The sequence below is a fragment of the Opisthorchis viverrini genome (genome assembly GCF_000715545.1).
Source record: "Opisthorchis viverrini unplaced genomic scaffold opera_v5_44, whole genome shotgun sequence".
Lineage (NCBI taxonomy): Eukaryota > Metazoa > Platyhelminthes > Trematoda > Opisthorchiida > Opisthorchiidae > Opisthorchis > Opisthorchis viverrini.
The window spans coordinates 1,916,009-1,940,680 of record NW_008751700.1 but is presented as its reverse complement, the minus strand read 5'-3'; the positions used below and the strand labels follow the sequence as shown (position 1 = coordinate 1,940,680).

General features: G+C 41.4%; 1 protein-coding gene across 1 annotated transcript; it reads right to left on the bottom strand.

The window, feature by feature from the left end:
- Positions 1-377: 377 nt before the first annotated feature.
- On the bottom strand, positions 378-15,443 carry T265_03215 (hypothetical protein; the record flags this gene model as incomplete). The annotated part of the gene is made up of 2 exons (XM_009167634.1): positions 378-468; positions 15,127-15,443. 2 exons carry the CDS (start codon positions 15,441-15,443, stop codon positions 378-380), a joined length of 408 nt encoding a protein of 135 aa, XP_009165898.1.
- Between the last annotated feature and the right edge of the window lie 9,229 nt (positions 15,444-24,672).

Here is a 24,672-nt window from a genome sequence, read left to right as displayed (position 1 = left end):
ATATATATATAATCGCGGTAACTTATTTAGTATAAAGCCGAAATGAATAGCATATGAGTTTTAGCATTTTTGATGCATCACATCATAATGTGCTTTGTTATCTTATGAAGTAAACAGTAACCAGCGCCACTCCGAACATAGAACTAACAAATCATATCATGTGGTGAACAAACTCTCATTTCGTTGAGTAAGAAAAACCAATAACTCAGTGAAATAATGTTCCCATCCAATCAGATAACCTAGTAATATGCTCGTCTGCAATCAACAACAAACGATCTAGGCGGCAGGGCTAATAGTCCTTGAGTAGAGTATTCACACCGATGATTGCTGAATGCATGTTATTATTTTCTCAATTCCATTCTAACCTACCTTGGTTATTATAAGATTTGACGCGGTACACTCATAAATTTCACAAAAACAAACACCAACTCGTCAATGACTTGCGCGTGCTTGTTCTCGTTGGGTGGTCTACAGAGATCGAGGGATAGACAGCTAGTGGGTGGATGGGAGTGAGGCATTTGTACGTTTCGACTGGAACTGAGTGGGGAAGCGCTGACAAGCGTTGGATTACTGAAATGTACTCACACATGCGCACAGCCTTGAAGTCACAAACGTACAACTCGCAAACAAATAAGTAACTTCAGAATTCATATAAATGTAGATGTAGTGTGGTTTGCATTAGGTTAAAAACGTGGCTCATAATTGGAAAATCCGCCATCCTATATCTTCATGTGAATGCCGTGAGACAACTGGAAGGAAACTAATCACTGTTTTCTCGACGTTATTTGGATTAAAAATTGTTGATGAATTTGGTGATGGTTGCGTGCACGTGAGTTCCACTCTATGACCAGAATTCTTTTCAATTTGAAACAAATGTACCCTAGTGAAGTTTCACACTTATTAACGTTTCGTATCTGAATGGAACAACACTACTGGTTCATGTTAGACTGACATCATATTGAATCTGATGTACAATACACCGTTTGATGGATAGAAGACAGATGATGATAAATCTGTTGCAAACTGTCTAGCAACCCTAGACGAATAGGTTCTTAATTCGTCCGTTCTGGGGCAGAAGACGATGTTTTTTGATAGGTAACAACTTCAGCCTCACACACTAAATCGATACGTCTGATCTTTTACGTCGGATTGTTCAGGAAGTTGAATTCCGGTCGATAAGGTACCTCGTTATTTTTGAAAATCTAAATATTTGGTGAAGAATGGTTCTGCTGGTGGATCACCAGATTCTTTCAGGCGGAAATTCTACATTTTATGAGTTTGACCATTAATTATGTGTAGAGGGCTAGAAAGCCACACCATTTTGAGGTTCCCTGATTTTGCAATGCGGTGCAAGATAAGAGTGTTCCTTGGTTCAGCGCAGGAAGGATTATGGCTCGAGTAGCATGCGCAAATGGTGGTTAAGACACACTTTAAAGCCTAATTCTCACCACTGGGTGTGGATTGTAGCAGGTCAGGAGAATAACCGTCCAGATAAGAGCGATGTGAATGCATAAGTTACAGAACTCTCAACTACACACGACTAGGGTCATATTGTTTTGGGACACTACCAATATGTGTCGATGAGCGGAGTGAGAGCATTCATGTAGTCAAGAACGAAATTTGTAATCTGAGTAAGGTTTGGAAATCCTGGTGAACTGGTTAACTCTAATGTCGAACTGAGGGCGAAACTTTCCGCTCACACGTGGTAAATGCAGCAGCCCTCATTTCGATTTGCCTTCGGGTATAGATTCGGTTGTTATTGCACAGGCAACAACAGTGAATTCATTTTGACGAACAAACATCAGAGGGTCTTGTAAATAAGGACTGGTTTAGTGAGTGGGTGTGGTTCTTTCCCCTAATTAACTGAGTACAAAGTGGTTTCATAATTTAACTTTGGGGGCTCAATTCGCTATGGCCAGCTGAATTCGGCCTCGTGACATTGTTTCATGAACTATGCATTCCAAACCCATTTTATGATGAATGTTCCCAAGCCACCATTGCTGTTTAGTAGTCTTGTCAAGATAAGTACTTTAGTCAGTTAGATGTGTTGGCACCTCGGATGTTTGTGCTAAGCTGGCCGTGGTTCCCCAGTGTCCAATTTTCCTGTTTCCACCATAAGGCTTCATTCAACTAGATTGAAATGGTTATACTCCGCGAAGAACGAGAAGAAATCAGACTGAAGCCAGTGATTCTAACTTTCACTTGCTCAAGAAGGATGCAAGGAACTCTGAGCTGTAACTGAACCTCACGTTTGTGATTTCCTTCAGTTGGATGTGCCACAAAAAGGCCACCTCATCTTTCAGCTGGTGCAGTATCCTAGATAACGTAGGATAGGTTCTTGAAGAAACACTGCTCACAGAGTTGCTGAAAGCTCTCTTCTGACAGCCAAGACAGGTTTCGCGCTTCTTAGGACTCATCAAGTGGGCGCAGTCCCGGAGGCCTTCTTGAATAAAAACTCGCGAAATACCCTCGTTTGCAGAGTGATTTGCTCTTAACTGGAAACAACAGAGTCTCTGGTCTAAAACGCTCTCCAAATTAATTTGGAAATGATGCAGTCCGCCAGCCGGGTACAATATGGTCCTCAAGTAGAGAACAAGGTTGCTTCAAACTCGATGAGTCCGACTACCAGATGTACTCCAAAGCGAGCGAAATCAGTCGTGTCCTGCGGAAGAGTTTTAAACACTCTTTTGACTAATGTGTGTCATCAAGAAAATCATCTCATCCTCTTTGGCTAACTAGTAAACATTTAAAACAAAAAAAATGGAACGAACACCTCAAAATGACCCAAGTTTTGAGGAGGGAGGATAGTTTGTTCCAAGCCGCTGGCTGATTTCAACCATCGGTATCTGGGGTTTCATTTGTCCGGCCATCACCGGCCAATCTAAGGCTTTGTTAGCATCAAGGATATCGCGCAAGTCTCTCCACCACTTCTGAAACTAATAACTCCTCTCTTGATAAGATGACGGTTTGCCTCATCATGATTTTCCATCTCAAATTCATCCGAATCGGACTGGTGACTTGGTTGTTATGTGGTAACAAATATGTGTCCCCCGTAGAAGTCCAAACATCACCATTTTTTTCCACCGTATCTTGGATAGGAAGGACACAGGGCGTGATAATGTGTGTCTCCACGAGAACGCACTGGAGTATTGCCGCGGCTGTCATCAAGTTCTCAGTGGGTACCATGTTGCAGATCTTAACCCTAATGACACCGCCAAAGACACGCCTATCGTATTGCACAGCTGGATTCGTTCAGTACACTATGTAATGGGCACCTGAGCAGAGGTAAATCGAAAATGATGATCAGGCAAGAGATTCAAGCTGATTAGCCTTCGGGTCAGGGAACCTGGGGAGCTTTAGAAATGCTATCATTACATACTAAACGATTATCTTGTGCAAGTTGGAGGAAGTTGGTTTTATCCTGGCAGGACATCACTAGCGAACCAGTTTAGAAACTGCTTCATCGTGGAGACCGTGTGTACTGAGTACTTCCGTCCTTGTTTGGTTACGTGAACTGTTTGTCAACCAACCAACCAACCATCCAAAAGGTGTAGAGACTATGCGTAAGAATGAATTTTATTCGCAATTCATGTGTTCCGCTTTTGTTCGCTTTATACAACAGTTATCAACCGGAATAAAAGTTATAATCATAGTTCCTTAATTGACCCGAAGCCTAAACAAGCCCATCAAAGTGTGTTCTCCAAAACAAGGGTTAGATAATTCCCAGCATGCTCAGTATTGCAAATACATTTCAACTTGATCAGAACAAAGATTTCAGATCCGAACAACAGTTGGTTTCGATGGATTAATCGGCGAAACGATGGTCAGAAAAATTTAATATTTGTAAGCAGGGTCAGGTAACTGGAGAACGGTTGGTTCAGTGAAACATCGTGGACAAGGGTCGCAGAGAATGCCAAGTTGCACCTACGTCATCTTTTGGAACCCGAGCTTTACGGCGTTGTCACCACGTATGACTACACCAGCTGCTTGACTAAAGTGGCGCTCAGATCAAGCCGTTGATGCGACATATAATACGACATGTCAATAAAGTAATAACTGGTGTGTTCAGACGTTCGATAATCGAATCGCCACTGTGTACCCGTTGGCATCAGTAACCAGCAAATCAATCAACGAGTGGGTTGAAAATGGAATACACCACTTTGCCACAATCCCGGAGCTACTTCGATGACCATGGCGATTTTCGGATAAAAAGTTGACGCCGATCAGCTGGCGGTTGTGAATGTGTCCACAAGACACTAAACCCAGGGACAGCGAAGCCACCGTATAAGGTACGCGATCAACTTCTTAATTCCGACGACTGTTGAATAAAATGCGAATTTTCTGCGTTGGTAACGGCGAACTCTGTGGTGTTGTTTCTTTTGCTTCTGAGGTGTTTTCATATTTTCCACTTAATTTTTAAATTCTAAACTTCTACGATGGTTGAATGAAAATAAAAAAAATATAACTTGACTTTGCAGGCGACAAACAAACGCTGTTAGGAAGATGTGAAATTTTTCGGATGCTGTCTACGTGCAAGAGTCTAAAGCTTGGATTTTATGGCAGAACTTTTACCTAACTAGAGAAACTGCTGAGCATTTATTCAGTTTACAATCCACCTGAAAAGTTTGTATATTTTGACTTTCTGAGTTTAGAGGACGTGACTTTTACTTAAACCATGATTGTTGCGATGAGTTCGCTTTTTACTAAAAGGAGGACATTCCACCAGTTGCGCTTTGAAAATATTATGGGCTTACATTTTCCTTGTGCAGGGTACAACACACTCTTAAGCTTGCCCATCAAACCCTGAAGTTCTCAGTTTGAGATGGTTCAGTAAACACAGTTCAGAGGCTTCATCGTCGTTATGAAGGGTGTTCTACCAATGGAGGTACTTGAGCATCGTTTCAAATTAAACTTTTACAGTATGTGCATTTGAAGGGCGTCTTAAAGATTATGTTGAATCAGCTGATATTTATCCCATCAGCCGGTTGTTTAGAAAGCGTTTAACGTCCCATTAAACGGATTAATTTGGTGGTTGGTTTCCCGGCACTTCCAGGGCGTCAACCGTCGATCCCCTCATAAAACAAAACAACAAGAAGAAAGCTGAATGTCCCTCCTGTTTTAACAGTCGTTATTGACCGGTAGATGCTTTTTCATCCTGAAAGCTTGTCCACATCTCTTATGAAAAGAAATACTTTTCCGATTTTGTTCTTTCCCTTGGGATACACAGTTTTCGACTTCTTATCATATTACAAACGTGTGTAGGTTCTGCCTTGACATTCAGGCGTTCATAACTCATACTGTAATCCATGCAAGTGGAGCGAGGGTGACCGGATGCAAACAAGAAAGAAAAACCTAAGCTATCCTTATCCTCTCAGATTTCAAACGTCTTGTTTAAGCTGGGTGTGCTCTAAGTAATCATAAATCTAGATTCTGGCCAAGTGAGTTGATCAGAACGCCAGATTGCAATTTTGAATTGTAACTGACTTCCATTTCACTCGTAGTACTCTAGGATGCAAACAACATATATAGGATTACTAGTCACTATAGTTCGGCATGCAACAGATGATAAGGTCACTACCCTACCGCGGTCACACTCAAAGCTAATAATAGTCAGTCTGCGGACCAAGGTCACTGAAAGAGAAGCTTTAGATTTGCACAACACAATTTCAATAGAGGTTGAGTTCTGTCGTTAGGATTACTGTAGGCTGAAAAGCCTAGAAGCACTGTGTGGTCGTTTTATCTTTGTTGGGAATCATCAGCAGGGCGTATTTCATGAAACTCAGAATTCCGAACCACCAAGACCTTGCGACCAGTGGTTGAACACTTAACGACCTAGCCATAAGCAGCCGATTAGACAATAAATCTGTCCATCAAATTTAACAATGATGCACCAGTTTAGCTATCACGGGAGTTCATTAATTTTCAGATAGTGTTTTTCATAACATTCTTAGGCATTTTTCTTCCTGTAAATGTCGGAACTGTGATTGACCTTGGTAGTCAACGGTTTATACAGTGCTCACCGTTTCCATCCAATGACACGGAATTATTAATACAAATACATGCCCGAAACACAACATGAGAGGGGAACAATTAATATTGAGAACTTATAATTCCGGATTGTCAGCATTCATTATTATTACTTTGAACGTTTCGACATTTCCAGTAGTAGTTGAGCTGTGAACTTGCCGAATCATAGGCTAAATGTTTCAAGGCGAAAGTACTGTTTCTTTTGCTGGGCACGAACTTGTACATGGTTGGTTGCTATTTGAAACGGACTTTCTGGTCATCAGCCGTCCATCCATGCATGGTGAATAGGATGAGCACTTAGGGGCCCACTGAGAGTCATCAGAGTCATCAGCATGATGGAAATAAGCGTTCGCTCTTTTATAGTGAGGCTTCAGTCTCGTTCGTCAATTTTTTCAGGTTTCAGCCTGACCTAATCCATTCAAATTATCGTGACGATATTTTCTCACCCAAACGACAAATATTTGACCAAGTTCGGCCTGAGGGAGTATCAATCCAGGCACACGCAAAAACCGCGCACTTCCACTCACAACACACTGGAGATGTCACCTTCTCTGGTGATAAGAAAGTGCCCAACACAGTGAACAAACCAACGGCCACATCCTCCAGTCTTTCTACTGTCAATACTGATTTGACATTCCATCATTTATTGGTTCAGGATCCATGGTAGTTCGTCAAGCTTACTCTTTCACTTGTGTGATAAATTGAGAATGTTCCTCTCTGGCTATTAGACTCTTGCGTAACAGTATATTATTCTCTGAAAACATGCATTCGAGTCCGGCACGCTTTTCACACTGCATGCATTTAATAGTCGGTTTGTGGATGAACATAGCGGCCTATTTTTAACGGCCTTGGTCACTTCACTGTATTTTACGGGTTCTTCGGAATGATTGGTCACGGAATTAGTTACAGGCTTTCTCGATCGATTAGGTTCTTGATTCCTCGTTTTCACACCTCCCTATGTCGGTAAGCTAATCGTTGTCATGAATGAATCACAGGATATTTTTCAATCAGAATAGGGAGTAATCCGTACATTGTATCAAACTATAACTACGAGATTGACGTAGCTTACACGCCGCAGATGAATTCTGTGCCGATGTGCATCATACTCGTACAGCAGCGAAGCATCGGTGTTGAACACTGATGTCATGCTGTCAATGATGATGATGATGATGACGATGATGATGACGATGATGATGATGATGATGATGATGATGATGGTACTCGGTTTCGTTACGTGAAGCAAGTGAGTGGTTTGTTGATGTACGTTCCGCACTGTGTTAGAACTCTCAGTCACCAGAGGCACCATAAATGACTCCACTCATCCATGACCGATAAATAAGTACTCCGCTTACTTTACCAATTTTCTGGGAAAATGAATGTTGGAAGCTCTGGTTGTATAAGTGATCATAGTTATGTTCACTGAACTGGGTGTTTTTATTGCAGGCGTCTCATCATCACTCGATATGGCAACATTATCAGGTCGCTGTGTATGAAGTGGTGCATCGATGGGTGTCACTGCATCGCTTTCACTCAACGGCGAAATCGACTGGTGAAGAAACGTTTACTACCAAAGTTTGCAACTTAGTGGACATACCAACGGTCAAATCACCCCCAGTCAGATAGGTGTGTTTGTGTCATTCTAAATGTGAACTTTCTTGGTTCAAAGATGTTGCAGAATTTTTCTGAAAGAGTAGTGTGGCTCGCTAAACTCAGTGTTATTATTAACGGAGCGCATCTCAAGGACTAAACTCATTCTTGCGAATATAAGTTGAATACCACGGGTGAGTGATCAGCAGCTTGGCTGATATGTTTGCAGCGTCGGAGAATTGATGAACTGTGAATCACATGGTTGTACTGTGTGCTGCCGTAAGATATGGCGGTATGCACTGGCCACAATCGAAGTCACCGTATTCAGTACGTAAATAAAAGTTTCTGTGCACAGATCCGTGGGGGATTCGTAAGATTCCAGAAAATAAATTTGACACTGCAATAAATTTGGCATAAACTAAATTCTCTTTACGGGATGCCATTCGTTTGCGCGCGCACACACAGAGAGAGATTTTCACCGAAAATGCATCGTGAGCATATATTCTCTGTCCTGAAAATTCACCGGCTCAATTCACTTTCGAGAGTGTTGGGGTGTTCTGAGATTCCTTCATCATACTGTTCATCATATTCGAATTAACAGGTGTGATTTTCTCACCACTTCTTACGAAGAATGAGGCTAAATCACCTGTCGTTTGGTAGTCTTTCTTTGAAAAGCTCACCATCTGCATGCCTTTTGCTATATTACTCACTTTAATATACAGATACGCGTTTGTAGTTCATCGAGGATGTATTCACATACTCTGTAGGGATTCCGGATAACCATAGTTCACCAATAGCTCATACCGTCGGTTAACCCATCAGTGAATATCAGCGTTCGCGACTTTCACGTAAAAAAAGTTGGCACGGGCCTTGCCAACGTCGTGTGACAGTGAACAAAAACAGGGCTTGTCACGCTGTGTGGTGGAGTTGCTGAATTTTTACGCAGATGAGCTTGTCCTGCTCGTGTTAGTCTCTAGGGCTAATCAGTCATAGGCGCGTATCAAGTAACAAACGTGTGCGCGCTGCTTTGAGTTTCTGAACAGTGGTGTTGCCACACGCTTCAATAAATATGATACGTGGACAAAATATAGTGTTAACTGTAAGCTAAATTTGTAAAATAAAGTTCAGAGATAATACTTGTGGCGTTGTGTTGAATGTAGATTGTGACAACATCAAAGGACACATTAGGGTGAACGCACTGATGCAAACCTAAAAATGATACCGAAGAAACGCTAATGAAGTGGATGGAAATTTGACCGAAATTGTGTGTTATACAATAAATTCGATCATCCGAATGGATGAGCGGCTGGAAATTTTGGAGCAAAATCCAACAACGGCAGTCTTCCGATTGCATGTCTGACCTCCTCTCTTAAGAGGGATCATCCTCTGGAACAACACTTTTTGTCAGGCTGCTGGATTACAGTTCATAAGCAGAGCTCCTTATCAGAAGAGACTTCTCAGAAAATACTACCTAAGTCACTTCCCTCGGGTCATCTCCTCAGAGTGTACTTGGTTGTCCAATGCACTTCAGACGAATTTGCTGATCAAATAGTTCCTCTTTACTTACTTGAATTCCTTGTTTTTGGTGACAATTAAGACAAAGCATTCGGTCAGGAAATTGCGCAAATGCAAGAATGGAAAGATATTTTACTAGCCCACCAATATAGTGCTATTTTACTTCTTCATTTACCGCACGTGCTATGCACTCAGCTACTGGGTACTGTGACCTTCAAAGTGAGCAGCATCAAAGCAATGTCGTCCTGCTGTAATTACGATTGTTTTTTAAATCTTTTTTGGGCCAATATAAAGTATAAATATATTCTACTTTTAACTACTTGTCAGAGCAAAGATAAACTAATGGGATTTTTCAGTAACAAACGTTGATGCTCCGTAAAAATCATGATAGCCTGGGAGCTACACTCTCCTTTATGTACTTTTGCACAGTCTAATGCAAACTAATATGTTTCTGGGAAAGTCAATTCAAAATGATGAATATAGGTTTCGTCATAAGAAGCGGCATGGGTGTAATACCGTTGACCGTAGTTGAACGTAGTTTGTGTCATTTCTTTCCGATATCGGCGAACGCCCTGTTTCTTGATTTAGGCTGCTCAGGTTCGATCTGCACATGGATAGCACAGACTGTGTGTAAGTCACAGAAGAGAACGAAGCACTTTTCCTCTTCATGGGGCATAGTATGTTCAGTGCGTTAGTGTTCTGAGGCTCAAGCGCTTTCGGGACGTTAGTCTGTGTGGGACAGAAACATTAAAGAGTTAATGTTAGCATGATGCTGGAAAGTTGTGCATCTTTCTGTGATAAAAGTATGTTGTAAAACAGAAAACGATTGGGCTTGTGCTTACTTGTATCAAGTATGCGGTAAAAATTGCGTTTCTGGAGTCGGGTCCAGTGGAAATGCAAGGGAAAATGGGATTTACTTCGAAGAGACTAAGATAAACCTTTTCAACCATACAAAATACGAGTATCGGTGGGACGTCATGTTAAATGTCGAAATTAGATTGGATGTATTCGTTGCTTTGTAGTCGAACCGTACTATTTGAAATGTGGCATTCTCAGTCGAAGATGAACAACACTTTGCAGCGTATGGGTATCGATGTTTTATAGCAATTGAAAGAATACAGTCGCTAATATGGGAATGGATAAGATGACTTTTAAGGTTACATCAGAATCTACATATTTCTCCAGTCAGTCCATATCGAAAGACCTCCCTCCCTGATAGAGTCATTGCCTCTTAAGTGTGTGCTGAGTGGTAAGGGCGGAAAAGTGGTCAGTGTACTCACAAGCCAAACAGGTAAGAGTAAGCTGAGGTTGAGGTTGCCTTCACCACTGTTTTGCTTCGTTGCCCGTGGGCTGACTTCTGAATGTGACGACTACCATGACGATGCCACATTTTTTCAAGAATGTCGGCATGAATTTGGTGGGCAAGTAAAACAACTATCAACTGTCATTTGGGATTGCTCTCCAATCGAGCTAGAATCTGTCGGAAAAATTGTTTGTGATGGACCAGAAACCATGTAAAATTCAATCATGTGGGCAGGACCCACGTAGATGTCATGCGTTTTCTGAGGAGTAGCTCAATTTTGCACTGAAAAGCAGGAGAGAGAAGGAGAATTAACTCAAACTATTGAAACAGATCTTCGATTCTAGACACTGGGTACAAGTGGCAAGCTTGGCGTGACTTTCAACAGCTTTGGCAGCCAAATCCAATTTGTTGTCTTCAAATCGTGGTTCCGTGCTTTATGAATGTTAATAATTAGCAACTGGCACTTGCATGGAGGCGTTCTGGGAGGACTGGTCTAAACTTTTCTACGAGAAATGTTTAATCCCATGATGTGGAAGAAAATGGAGAACATTGTGGGTAAGTCGTAGAATAGTCATTCTAGTTTTCTGAAATGTGCGGGACACCGAAGCATAGTTTAACACACTTTTTTTGAGAAATACAAGCTAACAAAGCAAGCTGATAAAACTTTTTTCGGGTTATCTTTACAATACACGACTCTCTAGACTCAGAAGCAACTCGTACTTCAAAGCAAGTGCAGTGTCATTCGCAGAGCACACATCTTTTTTGGAGGCACTTCCTTTTGGAGGCACACAGTTTTGTAGCTTATCTCCTACAAACGGCTTAGCCCAGAACTGACCAGAATGAAATTATTTTTTTAAACTTACTGGGAACAAAACTGGTAGTGTCACCATATAGAAAGAACAACAATACAGTGTTTTCCCCCAATAGCTTGTTTGGGTGAATCGGATGATATTTCCACTTGATTCTCCTTAAATACGGTAGAACGTTCTTGGAAGAGACAAACTAAAACTATAGAACACCACGTTCTTTTGCTTCGCTGGCGTTCCGAACCCATTTACATTTAATAGTTATTTGTGGAACGGCGCACATGACCGTTCTATCGATACATTTTTCTGATAGGCATGTAGGCTATAAGGTTGGGGATAACAACACTACATAAACCAGTCTTATATATTGCAAGAATGCAGTGCAGCCTAATGTGTTTAGTTCCAACTTATCGATCTTAAACCCCGCACACAAAGTGGAGAGTTTGGCCTAACCATTCAACTCCAATCTTTTATCGATAATTTGCATACCATCCGCCGGACGATTATTGTCTTCAGCAGTTAGACAGCTGAAAATTTGTTCCCTGCTCATTCTACGGGAGCTATGGCATCTTTGGTGCCTAAATAAAGAGCATTTGAGTAGACTTCAATTATTACTAATATTACTTAATATTTTCACCATTACCGCTTGCTAGCACCATTACTAGCTGGGCAGCAAAACGGCAGGGCTAAGTGTAGGAGATGCGAAAAAATGCACAAATTCATCTTGAACGACAAGCCTGCTCTTTTCCCAGAATCGCCGTTCTTGAGAAGAAATCTACCTCAAATAATACAAACAAATTCTACACCGGGCCACTTTACGCCGTTTTTGCAAAGATACCCATCTGGATAATCTTTGTAACGGGTGATACTATGGTTGTATTCTTGAATGAAAGCGATTAATACGGAGCAATGTCGCGAAAACGGTGAGTGCGCGCTTCAACAAAATGCGAGGCAGTCTTTAAATCACCTACGCTGCTGGAAAATTGCTTTCTATTATGCAGTTTTGGGTCAATTTGGCTTGAGTGGAAAAGTCAGTATTTGTTTGGTCAGCAAGAATAAAGTGAGACATTTTCCCATCGAGATGGAAAAAACTTGGAACTACACACTTCATGTTGTTTCTGACTTCTACGTAGTTTTCCAAAACCCAAGACATTCGACTTGCATGCAAATGAAAGATGATCAGATCGATAGTTTTAGTGGTTTTACGCAAGGACTTCCTATCTATGTCTTACTTTCTATATAAACTTGGCGAATCTTAGTTTGTGTCCTTTCGTCCTGTCTTAAACACTGGAGCTGAATTTAAGTGAACAAAGTCACGCGCAACTCTACTTTTTCTTTTCATACGTGCTTGACTTTCTAGGCGTGTACTGATTGAAACGACGATGACCACCGTGAGCATTCAATAGATCGTCTACCGTGAATTACAACCACGATTGCAGAGCATTAATAAAAGCTCCATCCATCTGTCCAAAACGTCTCACCTGGTGACAAGTTTATCTTGTTCGCAGTGGGTTGAGGGTGTAGCCTGCTTGTCAAAACGAGCCTGTTCAGACAGCCTACAAATATTTTGAAATCCCAGAGAATTTCAAATGTTGCACTGTTTTCATAAAGAAAAACTACTCACAAGGTTGCTGAAAACTCTTTGACAGCCCACGACCGGTCTCACCCTGCTTCGGGCTCATCGGGTAGTCGCAGTCCCCGAGTTTCCGTCAACCTTATGATCTAATTGAACCCAAATTGGACTGTTTTGGAGAACTAAACTCGTTTTCAAATCAGTTTGGTTTTTCACCGTTTTGATTTATTTGCTTTAAATAACGTTTTCATGTACACATATTACCATATCAGTAGGAGTTTGCTTTACATTGGACTAAGAAAGCGCCATTTTTCTAAGTTCAATATGTCAAGTATAAACCCCAACAGAAATAATGTAATGAAAAGTTCAGTTGTTGCCTCGATATCCTTGGGTTTTTATATTGCGAATATCAGTTATCTCGTTACCATGGTCATAGCATGTTCTGGCCTGATTCTCTTCTGAACACAAGATTGCCCATGTGACCATCTAAAAGCATCGACTTCTAAGGCAGAGCATACTGGACCGACATTCCTACTTCGCTACTTTTGTTCATTAGTTTAATCGCAAAGTCAAATTTTGACGGGTTGTCTTCTTTGAAAGCATCAATCATAAGCTGATATGAGTAGGGACTTCGAGATTGCTGAGATCTTCGTTTGCTTTAATTCACAAACTCCGAATTTTGCCTTTTTGATCCAAGGTCAGAAGCTTGGAGCCCTTGGTTTCACTGGTCGGCTACTACCGTACTATCAGTGCAACGAACATGCAGTTATGGGTCATTTAATTGCAACATTATAAATGCTGAAACCACCTGCACTGGTTACATTCACATCCATAGAATGAAAGATGTTAGTTTTGGGAGCTTCAGGCTGTTGGCCGTAGTACATAAGTTCTCTTCCTATGACAACGGGAAAGGGTTGAACATTTTCATGTCGTCGATATACTTGGAATAGAAGTAATCTTGTTTCTGCAACTTGTTTTACAATAGTGGGTTCGTAGCTTGTGTGTACCGGGACGTCGAATCTCGTTGGACTCGCTGCAAGTATTTTGTTTACAGGGTGGCCAATCTATAGGGTTTGGTACTCAAAGTGGGAAAAGGGTGCGAAAGCGTTACTTTCAATACTTTTCCGTTTACTTACTTATCATTTTGCAGACAACCTTTGATTTTCGCAATTCTATTTAGACTCCAATAGACCGAATTTACATTTCTTGCTGCTTCTCAAGGGCGAAAATTTTTCAGCACATTATTGTTCGTTTGAATAAGTTGACAACATTTGGACCAAGTTGTGTTTGTCCGCGCCATGTCAAACTCAGTAAACAGGTTAAAAACACCTGAACGTCACATGAGAACTGAAATATTGATTGCGGAGATATCGTATGCCAACAGTTCCCATTTGTTCGGTCCACCGAGGTTGTACATCTATAAAAATTTCAGTAAACAGGTGAACAGCTCGAACCGATCATACTTATATTTCCACCAAGTTGTTCAAACCGTTTAATGAAGTCTGGGCCGGGAAGCGGCAATCCAAACGTGTGCTTTCTGAAATGTTTGGGGAAAACTACCGATGGCGTAGATTTTCCTGTCGACTTTATGTAAATAATTGTTTTGTTTATATGAGGAAGTATTCGAAAAAACATCCTCAACTTGACTGCATCCCATCAGGCCATTCCGACTGGAACAACTCAATCGCGACAGAAAATCGACCAAACTGTATATGAAATGACTAGCTATGAGAACGGTTAGTGATAGCTTCGAAAAAAATCGCAAAATGGATTTCAGACTCCTGAGCAGACTTGGTGGAGCCGACGAAAATGAGGTATTACACCGCAACTCTTGAAGACGCCCCAGGTGCCCGCTCGATGAAACTAGCTCACTACCAGAACACGTGCATTGAACGCAAAGGGATTTCGGAACAATTTGTTTATAGTTGCTTATTTATCAGGTGGCTGTCGATCGCTTCTCCGAGCTTGGGAATTGAGATGAAAACGTTTCGTCACCATTCGAGGAAACATCATCAGTGCGCTGTTGTCCCTCTCTTCGTGCTTGTGCCCATATAGTTTACAAAGTGCGGCCTTTGCGCTGTAACCTGATCGGTCACTGACAATCATCGCATTTGGTTTCCGGCTGGTCCGATCATAGTCTGTGTTGCGATGTGGCTTGCATTTCCCCTTCCTATGGCCACGCTACCGTTAAGATTGCCGTGCATTATTTTCTGTTCCAATTGTTCGTGATATGTATCGCGTCTTGGTCGGCTTCACTGTTGTCTAACTGTTTGCTAGTGAACCTTCTATTTTTAGTAGTTTGTAGTTCTACTTACTTCTCCCTTGAATCCTTGCTTGGTTCCGGTTTTCCCTTCTGGATATCGTTTGTCCTCAAAGATTGATAAACAGGATCAACCACAACGAGTCTGTTTGCTGCTCCATCAATGGAGTACCAGGCCTCCATGTACTCGCGACCTTTCTTCGCCCTCGTTTGTTCCAGTATGTTGATGTCATTCCAATCGGACTTGTGTCTTTCCCCATCTTCGTGTGCAGAGATGAGTGTGAGTTGCTCGTGTATCCAAGTAGCGAGCGTGTGTACGCTGGCTCTGGCTGACAGTTTCCTCCGTTTGTAGTGTTCTTTACATCCTTGCATTAAATTTTGTAGAATACATTCGTCCTTTCCATTGCATTAAGTATCCCCTTTTGTTCCGATACTGCTATTCTCAGTGCCAGGTGGTCTTTGGGCAACTCTTACGGCAGGCTATTGTAGCATTACTGCGGCGTGATGGTTCCCTTGTGCTTCATCGGTTTGGTTGATTCGCCTTTTTTCAGTGATCCCCAGGTAAAATCCATCGGGTATCCGTTTCTTCGAAAGCTTTCGTAAAGGAGTATATCTTCTTTTGCCTGAAATTGTGCGTTTCAGTTAGTATGAATGATGTCCGAACACAGCACCATTTGTGACAGTCTGGATGGTTGCTGTGTTAGTTCAGAATTTGATCTGTGTGCGCAGCCTTTCTGTTCGCATTTGTCCATTTGACAACCTTGTGATGGGGACATCTAAAACCACCAGCTTGTTGTTGTTTTCCTTTTCCATCGTGAACTTGATCACATGGGAGACATTGTTTATCAATTGATTGCTCACTGTTGTTCGCTCTTCTTATGATGACAAAGGTATTGTCTACATATCGTTTCCACAGTTTTGGGTTGATATCTGTTCACTTGATCCTTTCCAGTTTTTGCACTAGAATCTCGCCGATGAACCCTGAAATTTGGGAACCCGGCAGTTTTTCACCTGCGACGTAAGACAATGCTGGTCTTGGAGGCACCTGCCTGTGGACAATAAGGTTACGAGCGGGCGTCGGAAATCACCCTTGTGTTTGCTTCTAGTATTCAGTTAAGGAAGCCAGTGTTGTTCCGCGCGATACGCAAACTCTATAACAGACCGAGGTTGAGTTGGCAGTGCGTGTTCGAAAAGCAGAATTAGTCCACTCAAAAACCTAGGAAAATTACAAATGTCTAACTGAAACCCAGAGCAGTTTTGGAGTTGTGTGTTGAAGTATCATTGAAATTGATATAAAAGGTGTCTGGAACTTGTTCCTGCATACGTTTGGCATACTATCCATTAGTATTTTATATGAACCTCTGTGCTGCAGCTGAAACAAGTAAGTACAACGCCGCTTCATTTTGCGATACCGCTACCAAATACTCATTAGGGAGTAATAATCTTATGATGCACATACACAAATATTGTCTATTCTGCTGTAATTCTTGATGGGTAAAAAGGCGATTCGTGTTGATAAACACATAGGACAATAAACGCTAACGGGGGCCTTCGTCAGACCTTCGCAGTCTAGAGGTGATCAGTCTTGTGGAAATCGGTAAGTCTGTGATTTCCTGGCACAGTAATTTCAACCGGAAAACATGCTAGCTTTTTGAATTTTTGCTCTGAACAACAATTTAGTACGTTTGTCGTAAAAAACAATCAATTCGTTTTCGGAACCACATCAGATGTCGGCGAAAGTTTTCCCATCAGACTTTCCGATTGAGACTACCCATAGCCGCTCTTGTCAATTAATCACTTGGTGAATTCTACTTACGGCTGAAGGCGCAAATATTATGCTTCAGTAGCTAGGGTGTCATCACCTTTGTGAGCGAAACAAAAACAAACTTGAAAATTGTTGTTCATAAGTTTGCGTAGAGAAATAACAAAAAAAACTTGCTTTTCTCCAGCCGTTTTCCGTAAGACTGGCAAAGAATATTGACAAACCTCAGAGGTGAGGGAAACCCTCAGCTAGCAGAAGCGTTGTTTACCGTTTCGATTGTATGAGCTCGGTTTTGTATACCGAGGGAATTCAGTGAGCATCCGAAACGGGAGAAAAATAAATAAATGCATGTTTTGTGGTTATGAGCAGGCAACAAGATTTTTGTATTCCTTTGACCTCAGACCTATATAAGTCATTTGTTGTAGCACCCTCAAGACAGTGACTGACTGGTGAACGGTTAGGTTTTCAACTGTTAGCCTGAAAGTTGCATGTTTGGGTAGTCCTGAGGAGTTGTAAGATGCGCACTGCTTACTTAAACTGAACTTTTTACGGTTCTCATTGGCTTTTTGGCATCGACTTGCTTTAGTTTCAAGATGAAATCTCAACCAACTGCTTATTTTCTGTGAACCAAACTGGTTAAGACTCTACGATAATTCGCCGTGTTCCACAAAAGAGGACCTAATCAGTAAACCTGCTAAAGATTGTCTAAGTCGTAAAGTCACGGTCGATTCGAACCTGTGATCTCCCGCTCGGCCCCGATCCGCTGATCAGCAGTGTGATTAGCTCCTACTTAGGCAGGATATAGTGCCACCTACCCTTCAATCACGAAGACACATCAGGTGAACAGGTATCGACTGCTGCTCGAGTGCGATGGAAGTTTCACTCACCTTATCAAATCATTCTTTTTCTTTCCTAATTTACTGATTGATGGTAGTAAGAATAGAATAAGCAATTTTTACTGAAGATTTTGTCATGTAAGTGAGGCTCACCTACGATGAAAAGCGGTGCTATGCTACAATTCGTCTACTGTTGTAAGTGCTAGTTCAGCGCTTAGTCCATGTACGAACAATTTGGTGTGTGCTAGTGCCTGTTGTCACCTCATTTTGTCATGATCTTATTCTATCTCAAGGTCGCATGATCAGTGGCAGAATAGGTATTTAGTGATAAATATCTCGGTTAGGGAAACAATACTACCCTGATGTAAGCAAACCCTTTACCATTAAAGATTCCAACCTACACAGCGCACCCATTTCGCCTAAAGATGCAGCTATCTGGTCTATCAACAAGTGTTAAACAAGCTGGTGAGCATCGTACTGTGATTGTTTTCCACTGTAAAAAAAGTGGAAGGGGTTCAAAGATCGTTTCAAAATATCCGCTCCTAATCATGCAATTTTTGGAGCAACGTCACTTTGCATTTTTCCGAATTTCTCCATAGATTTCAGTCTGTCATCAAGATATCTGACCGAAACATGCCAGAAGAAATCTACGTATACTTCACGAAACCTGTCGTTTATTTTTTATGGCTTGGTAGGTGCTAGGTACTTGATCTTGTAGTAATACCCCTGAGCGGTAGGCTCGTTGTGATTCTACATCTATTAATTTGAACCATACAATAATAAGCTGACAGTTTCACACAGTTTTTATCCTGAGAAAATAACGCGCGAACAAGAATGTAAGTGTGGCTTTCTTCTTTGACCTTACGTGATCATGTAGCGAACGTCTCGAAACCGAATGATGCGATATTCGCTTGAATACACGAATATTATTCCTATATACCACAGCTCAAGTGAGTCCTGAAAGGGAAAAGCACCTGTCAACAGAAACTTCGTCTCACTGCGATCAGACAACCACACATTGTCTGGATTTTGAGCGAACTAACCGATGCAAGCAAGTGACCCAATGGGAAACTGCTGCGTGTCAAGATGCAATAAATTACTCACGACGTACAACGATAAAAGTGTAGCCTACTGTGAAGGTTTGCGTCCCACAGTTACAACAAGGATGGACATAAACCGGCGACCGACTAATCATATTTTTATTTCTTATAATTTTAAAGATCTTTACCAGAATAGCTGAAAAACTACAATATACCAAATATTTCACAATTTGCCTAATTTTATTGAGGAATAAAACGTCCGGCCTATCGTACAAAAATTTTTAAATCGCAGCATAACAACGGTTACAAATACCGAGCAAATAAAACAGTCAACAATCGAAAGGTGATTAAATTCTTCGGATAATCTCACTCCTCTCCAGATTAATCACTGAGTATAAAATTGTCCTTTTATTTGGGATTCCAGTGGCACTTCTCGTGGGGCTGTTCCATCAGTAAAATAGAATACCTCTGACAGTACTAATCATTGCAGTGGGCGTACATCAGAGCTGCTAAGATACATGAAGTGGCGCTACATGAATTCCAGCTATTTCTAATTCAGTTTACTCTAACTGGAATGAGAAGGAGAAAGTTTTGTATTCGGATCAGGCGTTCCTCCGACTACTGTGTGCTCGTACAGTGGGCTAATGGGAATGTCGATTCGGATATGCTATAGCCCGTTTGTGCGTACCATATTCTTTATTGTACACAAACAAAATCATCAAATCAGTTTACCACTCGCGATACACCAACCACCACTCGAAAATCAAGTACCTTCAGGCTATCGTTGAAGTCAGGTGACACCATAGTTCACTTGTTAGCACAAAATTTTTCAAAGAATGATGAATAGTTTTGTAATGTACTACTGAAAATCAGTCGACAGCCCACGACCGGTTTCGCCCTTCTTGGGGCTCATCAGGAAGGCGCAGTCCCCGGGTTTTCGTCAAGCTTATGTTCTACTTGAAACCAAATTGCACGAAATTAGCGAATATACACTCATTTACAAACAAATTTGGTTTTTCGAGAGACTCACCTGGAACCCAGCTGAATCTCTCGTTTGTGAAGTTTTCAGACAAGAATATCCCCTTTTTCAGTATCTCAGAGACAGAGAGTACAGAGACAGTTGGTTGATAGTGGGATTAAAGTTTTATCCAACTCTAAAGTGTAAAACAGTCTAAAAAGCCTTTGGGTGGCGCATTCGAAAAATGCATGTTGCGTGATCAGGACAGAGTCTCTGCTTATACAAATTGATTTTGACAACTGATTGTTGGATAACTAATTCGTATTGCGGGCACCGACCGTAGCCACAGCTTACCAGTGGATCGATATTTTGTCTACGAGGTTCTCAGTAGATAAAAAAACCATTGGCATAGGCAGATCGCGTGACCTATTCCCCTTTCAGTTTGCCGCTTTTGGCTCCAAACTTGTTCCTTTGAGGTAAAACCGAACAGTCTGTCATGCGTTTGGTGAGAATTGTCTTTTTTCTGCAACGTATGAGTTAAGTGGAAGGCTGATTAAAAATCAAGAACGCAATGTGGCAGACAAAAATGTGCGTTTTGTGGTGCTTGTCAGAATATCAAGTTTGTTTTAACTTTGGTTCGATCATGCACTTAAGTTCACCTAGTGTTTATTTTTTATTTGAAGAAAACCTCTTTGGAATGCAAAAACTACTGACGTGCATGCAGCTGCACGTATACTATACAAACATTAAACGGAGTGGTGATGAAATATAAACTAGCATGAGTCTCCTGCTGCTCTTGATATCGCATTGGAATTTCGAGTACTTCGGTGCATTTCCTTTTGGGCGTTTTAGAAGCCACCTGCACGTTTAGCTTCAGACGATGGACTCGAGTTATTCGGAGCTACCTAAGATCTGACTGTGCCTGTTCACAAACCGAGAAATGGCACAACATCGAACGAAGTATTTTACACCGAATTGCATCATGACCTAGCTTATATTGTGATATCACTGAAACTACCCTCAGCGTCACTACATTTAGCTAAGTATCGTATAAGCACTAGAGCTCACACATTGAGCTCACTAGTTGATCGTTATATTGGGTTACTCTTTTCATATGTGTGTTTAAGGTGGGGCGCCCAAATGTTTATCGAGCTAAAAAATATATGGGAGCCTCAAAACGCGTAAAACCCTATGATACTGACGACCTACTCATGTTTTCTTATAGGCAAGACTTCAAACTAGGAAACGAATTTTGCTGAAACCCCATTTGTGAGTGATCGGTATAGATATATGCACGAAACACGATGGTGTTTTCGATAACTGTGCAGGATATAGCCTGTGAAAGCAAATCGTGTGACAAATTTAAACCATCTTAACGGGACATTTCATGACTCGTTTTTGGGTGTACTGAACTCTCCGTATGATAGAGGGGAACATAAAGTTTCTTCAGTAATTATTTTATAATTAGTATGGATTCAACCAGGGGATCTCAAGAAAGCAGGAATTCATGTAACTCCTAAGGCGCTTGCCAAATGATGGCCGTGCTAACGCGAACTTCACTTTTGGGAAACAGTGGGCGTTCATAGAGGAGCATATGGTCTACGTCTTTAGAGTCCCAAAAGAGAGGCTTACAAGGTTAATTTGATGGCTTCAGTGTTCTACTACAGCCCTACCAAATAAATGTTATAAGTTTGTTTTACGTCTGAGAAAGTCAAGTTTCTTGTTACCCCCCCTAAGCAGCTCTCCATCAGTGGTCTTCACTGAGCAGTGAAAGAAAGAGGGCCGACAGGAAGATGGATATCTGATAAAACTTTCAAGAAGAAATCAACAACTTTTGATTTCCAGTCAGCTTACTCCTCAACGCATGTGATCTTCACATCAAGCTCTCGCATTTTCGATACAGAAGTTATTAATTGTGTCATACACCACAGTACCACATCTACGAGTGAAGAATCGACGGAAAATGATGAAAAAATGATAATGAATATCCTAAGAGCGACAAAAGAAAATGCTTTATATGAAATGGCGCCATTTTGAACGCTCTTGTTAACCTGGGTACGCGTAAAATTTTCATCTGAATTTGTAATGGTCTAGCTTCAATTCTTTTATGCACCTAAAACCTAACAGTATGTAGAATTTGGGTTTTGGAGTAGTTTTGCGTCACCCGCCACATTCCAGTCATTTAGGATAAAAAACGTAAAAGTTCTACATGAAAAGAGAATGAAACCGGAGTATGGATGAGCATTCTCTGGGTAATATATTCATTTAATGTTCGGATGTAAGTGGCTGCCTAGAAAATTTCTACCGCAAATTTCCGCGCAGAAACGTCTTGACCGGCCTCCAGTCAACAAATGATTTCTGTGTTTTGGGGCAATCAGAGCTACCTGGATTTTATCCCAACCTGCATAGCATTAAAAATTGACAGATAGCTTCTTAGAACTATGCCCATCTTTGCCAAAAGTGACTATATTAGCAAATATAATGATTGTCGTTCATTTACCCTATTGAATTTCGAGGGTTTCGGTAAGGAAATTCAAATGGGATTTTGCTCTTCAGTTGTTGGATATTACCCACCCAAGATTAAACGCCTTCTGCAACCTGTCTCTTTGTTTGCCATTAAACGTGCTACCGGCAGTCTCGCACGCTGTCGCACAGACTAGTTCAGCTGAATGTACTAGTAACCTGAATCCCCGCATCCCACTGCCTGATATCCATCTAATCAATACATTCACTACATCCCATAGAGTCTGCATGTCTTATACACCACGGAACTCAATTTGTTTTGGACTGATTCAACTAATGAATGAAATATACATAGTTCTGTTTACTTTTCGTAGCTGGAAATTTTGGCTAGCAAATGTTGCGTGATCAGACAACCTCTAGTTTTCTCCTTTTCCACAATATACAAATCCATCAGTGCACTTTTATGATAATGTCTGGGAATTTCCAAGAAAAAATGCCGCCACGGGAAAAGATTACCTGAAAAAATATAACTGGAATATGCTTGCAAATGGCTTCTGAATTAGCTGGCGTACTTGGGAAAATTGGGACTGATATACATCTGCTGTACTTAATGGTTGGATGGCCAGAAAGTCGACTGGTTAGCCATTCTGTTTTGACTGACGTAAGTTAGGCGGTTGCAAATCTCATCATCTACCACAATTATCTACGTTCAATCTAGCCGTTTTCTCATTGGATGTGATTCGATTTTTAATCAAAACCCTGCTGAAAAAGTTACCCCAAACTAGTTCGAGCACGTGAGCTGTTCGAGCTTCACAGAGGTTAGTCGCAGTTGCCAAAATAATTTGTCGACAGGTTCATAGCCACTCATTTTCACGATTATTCAAGGAGTCATTTTGGTTGTTCTGTCTGAGTTTTGTGGGATACGGTCTACCAGTTGTGTTTTTTCGAATACAAGCATTCACCACAGGATGATCCACCAACATTTGGATTCTGGAAGGATAGCGAGAATCGACTGAGTACCGGAATGTAAGGTCGATAGACGGACCACTTTGGATGTAATAAGTGGCAGTTCTTGTTAGCTGCTTGTTAATGAATGACAAACTTTCTGACGCTGGGAGATTGGAACATGGAATACCTAGCTCCTGGGACGGACCGGCTTACGTGGTCTGCCGACATCTGATGGAAGGAAATTATGTAATAACTAACAAAATATTTATTGAGGCAATTGCGTTCTTTAGTAGCTGTCAGTGTTACTTGTCACAAAGGTCTTTATAAACGGTTAGTTGTCTTACCATATTCACTCACTACCACTATATCCGCCATTTATATCCCGCTCTTCTCTAGGCCGAGTAAAATTGGCTACGGAACTTATTTTAACGGATCTCAGAACCACATGTACCAGTTGCAATGGGAGTTATTCTGAACTTATTGGATTTCGTATGAACTTTTAATTGCGTGCCAAAGTCAGTGAAAAACAGGAACGCTCTGTGTTCAAGAATTATTTTGGATTATTACACTAGGGCTTGAAAAGGGGAAGCCTAAGGAAGCCACGTGACCTATTAACTATCGGTTCTCTCTTAGCCGGCATGGTCTCTGCACCATGTGTTTGCAAATTTGTCATCGATTTCATTTCACATGCAGTCATTATGGCAACCCTTATACAGTGAGCGCGTTTTTTGTCGAGTAAGGTGCGCTATTGCAAGAGTTTCTAACCATTTTGAAAGATAGTTGACTGCATTCTACCTCCTTCAACCAGAAGCGCCTTTGAGAGGTTTAAAATTCTTATGGTTTTAGAAGAAAATAGGGTCCTAAGAAGCGATTACTAAGTCAGTCAGAGATGCCAGCTCCTCGCTTGTAGTCGGCCAGATCCATACTCTCAATCCGTCAACTGGGTGCAAGTCGTTTTCAGAGTTTGGCACATGTAATCGTAATCGACCAAGAAGCATTATCTGACAACGACATATGGCACCACGACACACGTCAAAGTTGGTCTTTTGTTTGTCTCGGTCTGACTAGGATTAGTCACACATAAATTGAGGTGTCTGAGTGGTATAAGCCACCCATTGTTGGGGGCAAATCGTGGGTCGCCATATGAGGGTGCCATTTAGCCAACTATTTTAAATTATCAATTGGTGGATGACCATCGACGTGAGGGTTTTGTGTTTATTTACCTTGCTTATCTGTTTATTTTTCTTGACGGTCGTGAATGTGCCTCAGACGAGCGAATTTTTCCAGAGACACTTAATGTTGGCCCTCTATTTTTGTGTTGAATCACAGAAGAACCCTACCTGAGCCACCATGTTGTGTAAATCAACTGCGAGTATCCATTAAAACTGGTCACATTTTAGTCATCGTGTGGGTTTTATACATGGAGCCACAGGTTTCGTTTGCGACGCCAGTATAAATTTAATGTTAATTTCCCCGCTCCTTTGCAGAATGACGTGATTCCTCCATGCGACGCAGTGTCATACTGTGGGCAATAACCAGCGTGCTTGTGATAATCAACAACCTTCTTGGTAAGTGAATTTAGAGGTTTACTTGT